At 50.8% G+C, this 13,498-nt stretch overlaps 1 protein-coding gene across 1 annotated transcript in view; it reads left to right on the top strand.

The window, feature by feature from the left end:
* The first annotated feature begins 483 nt into the window (after positions 1-483).
* Positions 484-13,498, top strand: part of TMEM47 (transmembrane protein 47) — a 35,582-nt gene continuing 22,567 nt past the window's right edge. Inside the window, exon 1 of the mRNA XM_029603107.1 lies at positions 484-807. Coding sequence (XP_029458967.1) covers positions 582-807 — 226 coding nt within the window. The 5' untranslated portion in view covers positions 484-581. The remainder of the gene's footprint in view (positions 808-13,498) is intronic.

The raw sequence follows: 13,498 nt of genomic DNA, 5'->3' as shown, positions 1-13,498 counted from the left end.
CCGTATGGAGTGCTGCTGCATGCATTACCTCATGTGCACTATGTGGCACTGCATGCACTGTGTCTGTATATGTTTACTGTGTGTAGCTGCATGTGGTACTTGCATGTGTGTGGGTGTGTTTACTTTGTATGGCGTGCTGCTGCATACATTGATGCATGTGCACTATGTGGTACTGCATGCAATGTCCGCGTTTACTGTGACTTTCTGCATGTGGTTTTTGTGGGTGCGCGTGTGCACAGTACGGAGTGCTGCTGCAGGCAGTACTGCACGTGCATTATGTGGCACTGTATGCACTGTGTATGTGTTTACTGTGTCTTGCTGCATGCGATGGTGTGTGTGCAACATAGCGAGTGCTGCTGTCAGCCTGTCTCTGCACACACACACACACACACACGCTCCTGCCCGCTTCTTGCTTTCAGCTCCTGTGCCCTCCGTCTCCTCCTCCGTGACGTCAGGAAGAGGAGGAGGAGGAGGGGAGGGGCTGAGGGCAGCGGGAGAGCAGGAGAGCAGCGGGACGGCAGTATCGGCGGCAGAGTCTGCGGCGGCGGCGGAGGAGGGAAAGCTGCGGCGCTGGCCCCGGCATGGCTTCGGCCGGCAGCGGCATGGAGGAGGTGCGAGTGTCTGTGCTGACCCCGCTGAAGCTGGTCGGGCTGGTCTGCATCTTCCTGGCGCTCTGCCTGGACCTGGGCGCCGTGCTGAGCCCGGCCTGGGTGACGGCCGAGCAGCAATACTACCTGTCCCTGTGGGAGGCGTGCCGGAGAGCGGTTGGAGCCGAGAGCTGGAGCTGCGAGAGCACCCTGCAGAGCGGTGAGAGCATCCCCAGGCATCCGGCAGCCACTCCCACTCATCCACCTCCCACAGAGAGCATCCCCCGCCCATCCATTGCCCACTGAGAGCTCCCAGTCCCACCCATCTATCACCCACTGAGAGCATCCTCGTCCCATCCATCTATCACCCACTGGGACTACTCCCGGAATCATCCACCCATCACTCACTGAGATCATTCCCCCACCCATCCATCACTCACTGAGAGCTCTCACTCCCACCTATCATCCACGGAAAATTCACACTCCTGGGCTCAGCAATATCAACCCACTGAGAGCATCCCCCATCCCACCAATCCATCATTCACTGGGAGTATTCCTGGATTCATCCACCCATCACTCACTGAGATCATCCTCCCACCCATCCACTGAGAGCTTCCTTTCCCACCATCACCCACGGAAAGTTCCCTCTCCTGGGCTCAGTACTCATCCATCACCCGCTGAGAGCACCCCCACCCATCCATCACCCATTGAGAGCTTCTGATCCCACCCATCCATCCACCTACTGAAAGCATGTCCTCCTAATCTATTCACCCACTGAGATCACCCATCACCACACTCCTCTATCTATATCCACTACCCTCTCTCTTGCTAAGAGCACGCACCCTCTAACCACCCATCCATCCCCCTTCCCACCCACTGAGAGCCCTCCTTCCCACTCATCCATCACCCACTGAGAGAATCCTCCCTCACCCACCCATCTATCCCCCCAACCCACCCACCCATCTATCTATCCAGTCATCTATCCAAGGCATCCTCTAGAGCAGTGAGGGCATCCCTGTCCCACTCATTCACTCACTCAGGACATCCCAACGTCCCCACTCACTGAGAGCAATCTGCAGATGGTGAAAGTATCCCTTCCTACCTATCCAACATCTGAGAGCACCCCTCCTCCCACTCTCTCACTGAGAACATCCTGCCCCCCACCCTGGCCTGCATTTATGTATAGGCCTACTAGGCCTGTGCCTAAGGCACATATTTCCTACCCCCTGCAATCCTCCCTTGGGAGGCGCCCCTCCCGCGGCAGCCTCCTTTCCCTCAGAACTCTACTCCAGTGGTGATTCTCAAAATGCAGTGAGGTCGGGGACTAAACATGTGCCCCCCCTCCCCCCCAGGTCCGGCCTCTTCTGGACTTCCGTGTGAGGGCAGGGCCTATAAGCATAGGGTCAGATCCTGCACTCACTGTGCTTTGAGGATCACTGCTGGAGCAAAGGTCCAGGCCACTGCTCGTATCTTGGAGGTTTGCCAGGAGCGATAGCACTGGCACTGGTGCTCCTCCTACCTACTCACTCGTAGTCAGTGTGGCACTGGCACACCACTCACCCACTAACAGCCCATCCCACCCAAAGCACCCTGAAGAGCGGCAAGAACACCTTCCTTCCCTATCTCCTTTCACCTACTGAGAGCAGTCACTTCCAAATAACGGAGTCATCTACAGAGTGAGATCACCTTCACTCACTCAATCACTACACTTGCCTCCCCTCTCACCCATGTACTAAATCACTTAGAGCACCCCCTCCCAGCCACTCGCCCACTTAAAACACTCTTGAGCATTATGAGAACACCCCATCTCTCAAAGCACTCAACTCACCTGCACGCTCTCCCACTCAGAGCACCCTGTATACCTGTGAAAACTTACCACCCCTTACCCATCTTTTCTTCTGTCCATCCAGACCAGCCTACTCCCACACATTCGCCCATCAAGAGGAACTCTCCCAGAGCATCTTGCAGAGCTGTGAGAACACCCATCTCCCATCAACTCATCCATTCTGCCCCTCCCCCAAGCACCCTACCATCTACTGAGACCACCCTGCAGAGTGGAGATTGTATCCACCACACACACACACAGCACCGCATATTACTACTCAACCACTCACCAAGAGCATCCTCTCTCCACCCCCAGTCATCCACTGAGAGCAATTCACTAAAGCATCCTGCAGAGTGGTAAGAGCAGCTACCACCCACCTACTCAGTGAGAGCATTCCATCTGATTCACCTATCCACTTGCCCACTGAGAGAAACCTACCCTCCCACTCGCTGCAGAGTAGTGAAAGCTCCCATTCACTCGGAATGGTGAGAACACCCAGCCAGAGCACACAGATCAACTGACAGCATCCTGCAGAGTGAAGAGAGGACCCCCCCCCCCCACCCTGATGCCCACCTTCTCACTCACCCACGCAAAACATTGAAAGCATCCACCCATAGTGTCCTACTCTGCCATCCATACACCCATCCAGTCATCCACTGAGATCAGCTCAACATCCAACTTGCCCATTGAGAGTTCCCTGCAGAGTGGTTGGAACAACTATCCACCCACTTACCCATCTTCTCACTAACTGAGAGCACCCCACCCACTCAAGAATAACCTGCAGAAATATTTATTCCTCAGCTTCCCATCTGCTTGCCCATAGAGAACATGCTTGTCCACCGATCCATCCACTCATTGACTAAGAGCAACATGCCTTCCCTTACACACTATGAACACTCTACAGTGTTCACCCATCCATTTCCCCACTGAGCATACTGCAGAGTGATGAATGCAGGCTGTCCACTTGCCCACCCAGGGTGCCCCATGCACCAAGAGAACCCTTTAGAGTGGTGAGAGCAACTTATTCACCTACTCACCCATCCAACCTCCTCATTGCCCTCTACCCATCCAATCCACAGAAAGCACCCTACAGAGAGGTGAGAGCAAACTGGGGCACCCACCCACTAGGGCATGCTCCCACTCACCAGTCCACTGAGACCATCCTGAAGAGTGTTGAGAGCAAACCAGGGCAACCCTCTTGCCAGTCCACCCTCCTACTCAATCACTTGGACCACCCTGTAGAGTGGTGAGAGCAAATCAGGACACCCACCTGTTTAGCCACTGGGGCATGTATCCACTTGGGTACCTTGCAGACTGATGAAAGTAAACTAACCCACCCACCAACCTAAGCATCCTGGAGAGCAGTGAAAGCAAACTGGGATAGCCCACCCACCGAGGCACCTATAGAGTAGTGTCAGCAAACCAGGGAACCCACTCTTTAGAGGGATGAGAGCATCCTGCTGCCCTTTGGGGGCTACCACTCATTCATCCATCCACTTATTGGGGAACATATACACCTACCAAGTAACTCATACCCACAGGGGCACCATGTCCAACTCAATGTCCCTTAGAGGTATCCCCACCTGCAAACCAACTGTTCTACGAATCTGGTACCTTCTAACATCCACTCCCTATCCACGATACCTTCTTTCTACTCACCAATTCAAGGCAGCTCCCAACTATTGTAGCACCCTCTCCTACTCACCTAACAATTCAGTGACTGGGTCTCCCCTCCCTCTCTGACCATCCCACCCATCAACTGAGTCACCTTCATCCAGTCACTTCCCTCATCTCCACCTCCCCATGTGACACTTCCACCCACCCAGGCACCTCCTGCACTCCTGAGCAAGCATTTCCTTCAACTGTCTCTTCAGGGCACCCTCAGAGCATCCCATCTCATCCACTTACCCCCCCTCTCCCCCACGACTGATAAGAACACCTAGGATCCCATCCATCCATATCTGCTGTCCCCTGCTTTACACACCTGGGACAGAGTCTGGCACATCTACCTCCTTGTGTTCTCCTAAAGTCAGGGATGCAGGGAGGCTTCTTTTGTCCTGCAAAAATAGCCGAAATATTTCCCTTTCCTCCTCCTGTAAAGTCCCCTCTTCTGGAACATTGCAGTGGGCGCATCCTGACCGTGCTCGGACTGTGTGGTGATTTGGACTGCGTGCGTGCTGAGGCTGGTTGCACCCATCCCCATGCTTTCTGGCACAGGATCATGACCCTGTTTGGAGCAATGTGAGGCGAGGATGTTGTTATTTGAAGTATGCGGGCTCTGGGAGGATGGATTAAGAGGGTGGGGGATTATGGTCCTTGGTTTTGTGTTGGGGTGGGGGTGGATGCCTCTGCTTTAGATCATGCTGGATAGCGTTTGATTTTAACCAGAGCAAGCCCTGGATTGTTCATCCCCTCTGTGAAAGAAGCCATCAAACTGCAGATTTAGCAAAGAGAAAAGAAAGCAGGAAGATCTTGGTTTTTAACATTTTCTCTTGATCGGTCTCCCTTGTATCATCCCAGGCACTCTCTTACATTTCTTGCTTTGTTTTTCTGGCATTTCCCTTTATCAGTCCAAGCGATTTCTGTTTTTGCTTTTTGCCTGCCGTCCACAGAAGAAAGACTCCCAAGCAAGCAGGAATCTTTTTCATACAACAGAGGGAACTTGTGGGCCCTGCCTTGAACCCTCACCCTCCGGGCGGAGGAGATGCCTTCCTCTGCCTCCCGCCCGCAGGTTTTCCCTAAACTGGTGAGAGTGAAGGTATCGGCGTTCCTCTGCCCTGTCCCGTTTACTGAGAAAGGCAGGAGGCCCTGTCATTCACATCCGTGACATTGCGACGCCACCTCCTCTCTCTCTAGCTTTTGGCGTCTCTCCCTGAACCCTCCCGTGCCTGCCGCCCTGATCGGTCGCCCCTTCTTGTCAAAACCTGGTCACGTTTATTTAATCGGGAACCTTAATTATAATGCAGGGCACGTTGTAACATTCCCCCCACCCCCACACTATGAAGCCAAGAGTCGCCCCTCCCCCCGATCGAGGAAGAAAGTTCATAAACCGAGTTCTTGCAGTTTTTGCAGTACAGCACAGCCTTGCAATCTGGGCATTAAAGCCTCTGACCCCCCTCCAGTACGCTCCTTTTCTGTTTGGCAAAAAGAAAATGTACTTTTCTCTCTGCAGAGTCAAAAACAACCTAAAAAAAAAAAAAGTGCTCCCCCACCCCGTCTGATTCTCTTGGTTACCGAACGGTCAACAGAAATCAACTTTGCAGACAGGGAAAATCCTAGAGGCCACCCCTCGCCCCTGAAAGAATCCCTCCGACTGCTGATGTGCAAAGGAAGACACCTCCCCCCACCCCCGCTTCTCCAGGATATCAGTTCCCCTTTGCTAGGCCGTAAGGCTGGGGGAGCTGGAGAAAAAGAAGCCGCAGAAGTTTGAAGCGAAGAATTGACCTAATTGCTCTCCGGGCTGAGCCTCCTGCCTGCTTTGAGCAAAAGATTCCTCCTGGAAGGAGCGATCCAGTAACCTGCCGGGGGAAAGCTGCTGCGGATGGAAATGAGACGAGGAAGGGCCGTCTCCTGCCAGCCCTTGCAATCCACTTCTGTTAAAAAAAAAAATGGAGGGAGGGAGGGAGGGGTGGGGGGTAGGGTAGTACGGAGCTTATTTTATTTAGAAACATTCATTTCTGGCCAGCAGCTGGAGTTGGGTTTCACCAGAAACTCCTGGGTGTGATTTTTCAGACTGGGGAGGGGGGATGAGGAATTTGATCGGTCCACTTTCCCCCTCCAGTCTGGCACAGAATCTCGCAGGGATCTGAGGGTCAAGGAAATGTTTATAACAAAATCTGCATGCGATGCTTCACATCGGCTGTCTTATTTGTCAGCGGTTTAAGCCTCTTTCCTGCCGTTTTCAGCTTCAGGGAGGCAGAGCTGGAATGAGTAGAGCATGCATGTGGTTGGGGTTGCGTTGAGGACAGGGGGGGGGGGGGTGCGAGGCGGATGCAGCTCACAGCCACAAAGCCTCCCCCTTTCCGGTACAGAGCACCCCAAGTGGGGTCATGAGGCTTAACGCATATTCAAGAACCGATGGAATAAGACGCGAGTAAAAAGAAAAAAATGTGCTTAAAACTTCTGCGAACCTTTTCTTTACTCATGCACAAAAAAAAAAGCCAATGCTTGATACAGTAAGCTAAAAGGATGCTAATGCATCGTGGGATTAAAAAAAAAAAAGCAGGCTACCCAGAAAATGTGCATGCAGAGATATGCTTAATATGCACAAAATGTGATTTATCCGCATCAGTGCCGAGTACAGGATGCTCCCGCACTACAGACTCCAAGTTCAACCCCAGAAATTTGACTCCACCTCTGACCAGGAGTTACATTTCCAGCATTAAGAAATCGGGAGGAAAGTCTGCGTTTGGGGGAGTAAGAGGTAATGCCTCGATTAAAGTGGGATTTGTATGGAGGAGCAGTAACTTGTGTGCCCCTAGGTGTGCTAACTTTGTTAATCTGGGAGTAAATCTGCCGCACTGGCATTTTACTACATTTAGGCTGGGGTTAGGACACCCAGCTGCTGGCAGAAGGCAGCGTCCCTGTTTGCAGGACAGGATTGTAGGGAGCTGTCTGTAGCTCCATGCAGTCGTCTTTCTGATTTGCAAAGGCTGCCCGTGACAGCCCTTCTGGAGGTGTACTCTGAATTTCTAATGTGGCAGACGTGCTATCCGTGCTCATGGTGTGTGGAATAACATTTGTGATGTCCTAAGAGTTTACCAAATTGATTTGGAATTGCTAAAAAAAAAAAAAAAAAAATCCTTACAAATGACAAGCCTTCTACCTAAACTGATAAAACATTTAATTAGCCATTAGAAGATTTATTAGAAATAAGATTGCCAAATATTCATCTTTCCAGCAGAACTGAAGCTGGGTCCTTTATAAAGCCAGCAGACTGCTTTGTAAATAAAAAGTACTTTTTATAGCACCGGTTGCTGTAAAGATTTTCGCTTTGGCTTGCTGTCTGTGAGATCCCAGCAGAGCTGCCCAGCTCTGAAGAGGCTCCCCTCTGGGAAGATGTGGATCATTGCCTTAACTGAGTTGATATTGACTAGTGTTTGCAAATAGTTCAGCAAGATTGGTAATCAGGGCAGAATCTTCTCTCCTGGCTTCCTGCAAGATAGCCCCGGCAGAGCCGGTGCAATCTTATTAACCCAGAAAAGGTAGTTAAAACAGGAGTGGAAAAATGTATCCTGCCACCCCCCAGCACGAGGGTCAAATGCTGAGCTCGTTTTATTGCTGCAACTTCAACACAATTCTGTACCAGACAAAAGGTGCGGGCTCCGTTCTGCTTGTCTGGCTTTCCATTCTGGACAGAAAATGGAGTTTGTTTTGGAGACCTTGTTATGTATTTTTTTAGATGACTTCTTTCCGCTTGCTTGTCATTTACCATATTTAACTCTTGTGCCTTGGACAGCTGGAAATCTCCCTTGAAATATCAGGTTGGATTTGAGTTTGCCCTTTTAAATAGCGTTTGCTGGGCCTGGTTTTAGAAAGCATCTCTTGCCAGTTTGTGCCTTGAATGCCTCGGGCTGATGCTTTGCTTCTACACACACGAGCCCCATTCACCTGCATCTTATCTTTTGCCAGCTGAGAGGTTGAATATGGTCTTTACTGAGACAATGACAGCGCCCTTCGTTTGAATGGCCCACAGGATTGTTCTCTGCACGCCCTGGCGCTCCCATGCCCCATCCCTGGGTTAGTGACATGAGAGACAGGGTTGCCAGCTGGCTTCAGATTTTCAGGACAGGTGGATCCCATCCTGGTTCTACCGCATTGCAGGTTGGGACTTGTAGTTCCGATTTCCCTGTTGCATGCCCTGAGGAAAGCAAGACTTACAAGTTCCTGCATGCAGTGTGTGTGGGGGGGTGGGTGGGAGGGAGATCACACTGCTGAAAACCTGGAGCCAGTGGGCAGCCCTACTGAGAGGTAGGACTTGCTCCCCTGAATCTAGGTGCATGTGAGGTTTCAGAGCCCGAGGCAGAGGGCTCATGTTCTTAACTAATTTTCACTTGAGCGGAATATAGCACTTGTCATATATTTTTTCCAGCAAAATGGCTTCCATGAAAAAAATCCCAGACCAGCCTATTGTAAGCCCCTTCCCAGAGATGGATTTAGGATTTTGGCACCCTTAGGCACTGTTGGTGCTGTCACCCCTTTCACCCCCTTCTTCTCCCCCGCCCCCAGGTTAAACAACAGGGCGCAGAAAGTCCTTAAGGCACAGTCCCCTAGTTTCCTGTGGCAGCTCGGGGTAGGTTCTGATGGAAAAATTTAAAAATTCTGAAACAAAAACATTTTTATCTTTTATATTACATTATAAAAATTAGTATAATTTATTTTATTTTGGAGATGGGGAGAGGGAAGGAAAAAGACGAATGGGATGAGGAGAAAGGAGGAGTGCGAGAAGGAAAGGGGACTTGGGATGGGGAGGATGGGAGATGGTGAAGATTAGGAAACTGGGATGGGGAAGAAGAAGGAGAGAGAGGCAGGTTCTTGGATTGAGGAAGAGGAGGAGGGAATAGGAAGGGTTGGAGAGTGGGCTCCAGGATCTGGGGAGAAGGGAGCTTCCAGGATTTGGGGGATAGAATCCAAGATGAAGGGAGGGAGGATGTGAATTGCAGTGGGTGGGGAGGAGAGGAGGGAGGTGTCCCTACCATGCTCCGGTCCTGCTCCTCCTTGCCTCCCCTCTCTAGCATTGCACCCAATATGACTTACACATACATTTGGCACAAATCCTCTCTCTCTCATACACATGAACACTGCCCCTGTCCTTGCTCCCCTCTCTCTCTCACACAGAGACTTACATAGCAGCTGTTCTCCTCTCATACCCCAGCCTTTCTTCCCACCCTCCAATTATCTCTACTCTGCCTCTCCTAATCTCCCCGGAAGCCTTTTCACAATTGGGCAGACATTTCCACCCAACCGATCATGTAGTGGGTTTTGTTTTGAGGAGTCTCCCTCCAGACCCTGCATGTCCAACCCACTCAGAACCTTGGTTCTGCTCGTCCCTTTATCGGTGGGAAGGGATGTGAGGATGTTCCTCAGCCAGTCCCTCCTACTGTTGATGAAACCTTGCCTGGAGCATGAGAGGAGGAGGGATCCAGGGGTTGCATAGCTGTCGGAAGAGCTAGGGCCTGAATGCACTTTCCTGGCCAGGAGGGGTCATTAAGAGCCCCATTTGAGGATCATGAAAGTGTTCTCTGCAGCGCTTCCCCAGGCTGGCTTGAGTGGCAGGACTTGGCTTTAGGAGCAAAAGTAGCCCTGAAAAAGCCTTGTGCTGTCCCTGTGCACAGATTCTACTTATTCAATCAGGAATGTTTGGAGTAGAAGCCTTTCCTCCTTCCGTAGCAGGCGTTTTGCCTCTTTTTAAGTGCCGGCAGGCCCAAGCTCGCTGGCTTTTTTTTTGTGCAACTTCACAAGGAAACCAATTGACAAATGATTTCTGAGATTTTAGTATCTGGGCCCAAGCTTATGTGTGTCCAGTTGCTGTATATTCAGAGACTGCAACTTCATGTAGCCCAGCTAGATGCGTTGAGAGGAAAGAAAACTATTACAGTGATAGAAAATAGGCATCATTTTGATAAGCTGCTTTAAATCTCGGCAGCAGCCTTGCCGGTTAGTCGTGAGGATGTCGGATGGTGGGGTAAATAGCATTGCGCAATGCCCCTTTCTGCTGTGGCTGGTTTTTCGTGGCTTGATAAACGTCCCGTGAACGGGCAGGAAAGTTGGACGCGTCTGCAGGGATGGTTTCTGCAGGTGGGGACGAGAGCCCGGGACGTGTTTGGCCCAGCCAAAGGTTTCCCCTCAGCAAGCAAGTCCAAGCTGGTGCTGTGAATGAATTGTAGGTTAGGTTATTCCCTGTTTCCGCCGTGCCCCGGCTGAGCTGATGCTGGGCAGCGGCTCGTTCAGCCCTGATGTGCGGCATGAAATCCCGAAGTCTGCAGGAAAGATCCCTGCAGCGCTTGCTCATTTTTAATTTTTTTTTCTCCTGGATCTCAGCGAGAAGTCGGGTTTGCTCCTGAAAGGGCCTGTTCCAGGGAGAGGAGGTCCTGTTGCTCGCTGTCGTTCTACGCTGAGGAGGGTTGGTTTTTGTTTTTCTGGCAGGCGCACACTGGGACCAGCCGCACTCGGGCATGTTTGACCTGGAGACAGAATGGGGAAGACTCCGTTTAATTCCAGGAATTGCTGCTGTTTCATAGGGCGCAGGCTTCCTGCAGATCGATGCCGCCGAATGGAGGGGCAGGGGCAACGAAGCGTTTCTCCAACCCTGGATGGGGATCTGCTTCGCACTCCCTTTGGGCCTTTGTGAAAGGGAAACGGGCTGCAATTTGAGAGTGGGTGGGCCTTGCCGAACTAGGACTCTTCCCCAGCCGGATCCTTTTCCGAGTTAAGTTCCCGGGGAGCAGGCCACGTGCAGAGGAGGCCGCCGTGCGCGTGGGTGGAGGACGGGGGGAAGGCCGTTCCTCTCACGCTTTCCACCGAAGCAGTGGTTCTCAACAAGGTGTGTCGCAGGGCCAGCAGATGGCTGCCTCCTTATCAGCCCGGGTGGGAGTTGGTTGACTTCTCTTACTTCTCTTCTTTTTGGCCCGGTGGGGGGCTGTTTCCCTCTTCACCCAGATCAGAGCTAGACGTTGCCAGCTCCTGCTGTTCCGGGCCTGATGAGATGCAAACTTTATCTTCCCCTGCTGAGTCTGGGAGGGATGATGCTGCTGCTGATCTCTTCACTCTGTGGAGGGTGGGGGAAAGGGGGCTGGGGATGCGGGGAAGATGAAGATAGAACAGAGAGGGAGTGTGGGGGCTTCTGAGCAGGAAGGGGTGGGAAACCGGGTCAGGGTAGCTGGGCAGGCAGGGAGATGGGATGAAGGGGGTAGGGGAGAGAGGGAGCACAGGGAAGAGGATGGGGATCAGGAATGCCGGGCAGGGAATTGAGTGTGAGTGGATGATTGAAAGGGAGTAACTGGGAAAAGTGAAGGATGATGGAGGCATGGAAGGGGGAGTGATGGGGTGCAAGAGCCATAATATGTCAGTTTGGGGAACATGCATTTCTTCTCTCTTTGTACTTTGCTTAGTGTAGGAGGAAATGTATTTCTGTTTCTAGCTCTCCAGTTTTACACTGCATGCAGAGTGGCTTTTTGAGGTTTCCATTCCAGTTTTTGTCTCCACATTTGCAATTTGTGGTCACTTATTCTGCATTTGGTGAAGGTCGGATCTGTATGTGTGAGAGAGGTGACGTGTTTTACTAACAGGTAGGGACTTGTTTCAGTCTTATTTGTTGCATTTTCTCATTCTCAATAGGACATGCACTGGTGCTGCACTGCTGCCTTTTCATAGGAAGGGCTATTGCTGTTTTGAGTTCTTGGAATTCGTGTTGCAGTGCTACGGAAGGTTTGCTTCACATGTGCTGAGTGACTCTGGTTTTTTCAGGTTTTGTATTTTACAATGCGTCTGGTAGTAAGGGGATTTGGGTTTCTGTTACTGAGAGAGCACCAGAATCAGAATATCTTTTTTTATATAGCGAGTTGCATTTGTTATATCCTAGTTCTGTGCTGCATCCATTGAGGAGGGGGGTTATATGTTTACATTTACCTCTGGGATGGTCAAGGGTTCAGTGTGTCTCGCCTGTAAGCATTATCTGCCAGGTGTGCCCCAATAGAAAACAGGTTGAGAACCACTGCACTGAAGGATGTCTTGTGGGTCTTTGTGGAGGGAGACAGATTTCTGTGGTTAAGAGGTTGGGGGTGAAGGAGGGTTAATTCTGTAATGAGAAACCTGTCTTTCAGTTGCTTCCCTCCTTGCCCTCATGAATCACTCCCATGTATGAATTTCATTTCTGGATTCTCTTGGTATTTTCTGAATTTTGCTGACACTTGGTTTGGGCGCGGGGAAGGGGTTGTGGAGATACTGTGGATAAAACGCTTCGATGTAAATGCAGGGCCCTTGGTTTTCACTTTTAATTGTATTTTTCCGGTCACTTTTCCCCCCCACTGATTTTCTCGCGTTTTTGGTTCGTTTTAAGGAAGAGGAGCTGAAAAGGAAGGACCCTGACCTGGGAGCTGGATGAAGTGCTGGTGCTCTCAGGGCATGGAAAAGTACAAGACAGCCGTCGGGGCTTTTCAATTACAATTAAATATATTCACAGCTTTTAAAGTGGCAGGGCAGGGGAGATGCTTCTAGAAAGTAACTTTCCTTGCTTTGTGCTGCTCTTTCCTCTCTGTTGGCCAGGTTCTCCCATCTTCTTTCATGGCCCTTTAGGTTTCTCTACTTTTTTCAGATTAAAATGTCTGATCCTTTTATTATGGCCTCAGCCACTGATTATTAAAAAGCTTTCCCTGACACCACTCTGCAGCGGCCTGTGCCGCATTCATGCTTTACATGTATCAGTGTGACGCCTGCATGGAGCTCTGTTGAGGCCTTGCTTTTCAGTTGTTCATGCTGTAGTCATGATTTATGTAGATCAGTGTGATGCCCATATAGGCCTCTGATGAAGATCCACTTTTCAGCTGTCCATGCTGTATTCATACTTTACGTGTAACAGTGTGACTCCTGCATGGGGATCTGATGAAGATCCACTTTTCAGCTGTCCATGCTGTATTCATACTTTACGTGTAACAGTGTGACTCCTGCATGGGGATCTGATGAAGATCCACTTTTTAGCTGTCCATGCTGTATTCATACTTTATGAGTATCAGTGTGACACCTGCATGGGACTATGATGAAGCTCTTCCCTTCAGCTGTCCATGCTGTATTCATACTTTATGTGTATCAGTGTGACACCTGCATGGGACTATGATGAAGCTCTTCCCTTCAGCTGTCCATGCTGTACTCATACTTTATGTGTATCAGTGTGACACCTGCATGGGGCTATGATGAAGCTCTTCCCTTCAGCTGTCCATGCTATATTCATACTTTATGTGTATCAGTGTGACACCTGCATGGGACTATGATGAAGCTCTTCCCTTCAGCTGTCCATGCTGTACTCATACTTTATGTGTATCAGTGTGACACCTGCATGGGGCTATGAGGAAGCTCTTCCCTTCAGCTGTCC

Source organism: Rhinatrema bivittatum, chromosome 5 (genome assembly GCF_901001135.1).
Source record: "Rhinatrema bivittatum chromosome 5, aRhiBiv1.1, whole genome shotgun sequence".
Taxonomy (NCBI): Eukaryota; Metazoa; Chordata; class Amphibia; order Gymnophiona; family Rhinatrematidae; genus Rhinatrema; species Rhinatrema bivittatum.
This window is presented reverse-complemented; position numbering and strand designations above follow the sequence as displayed.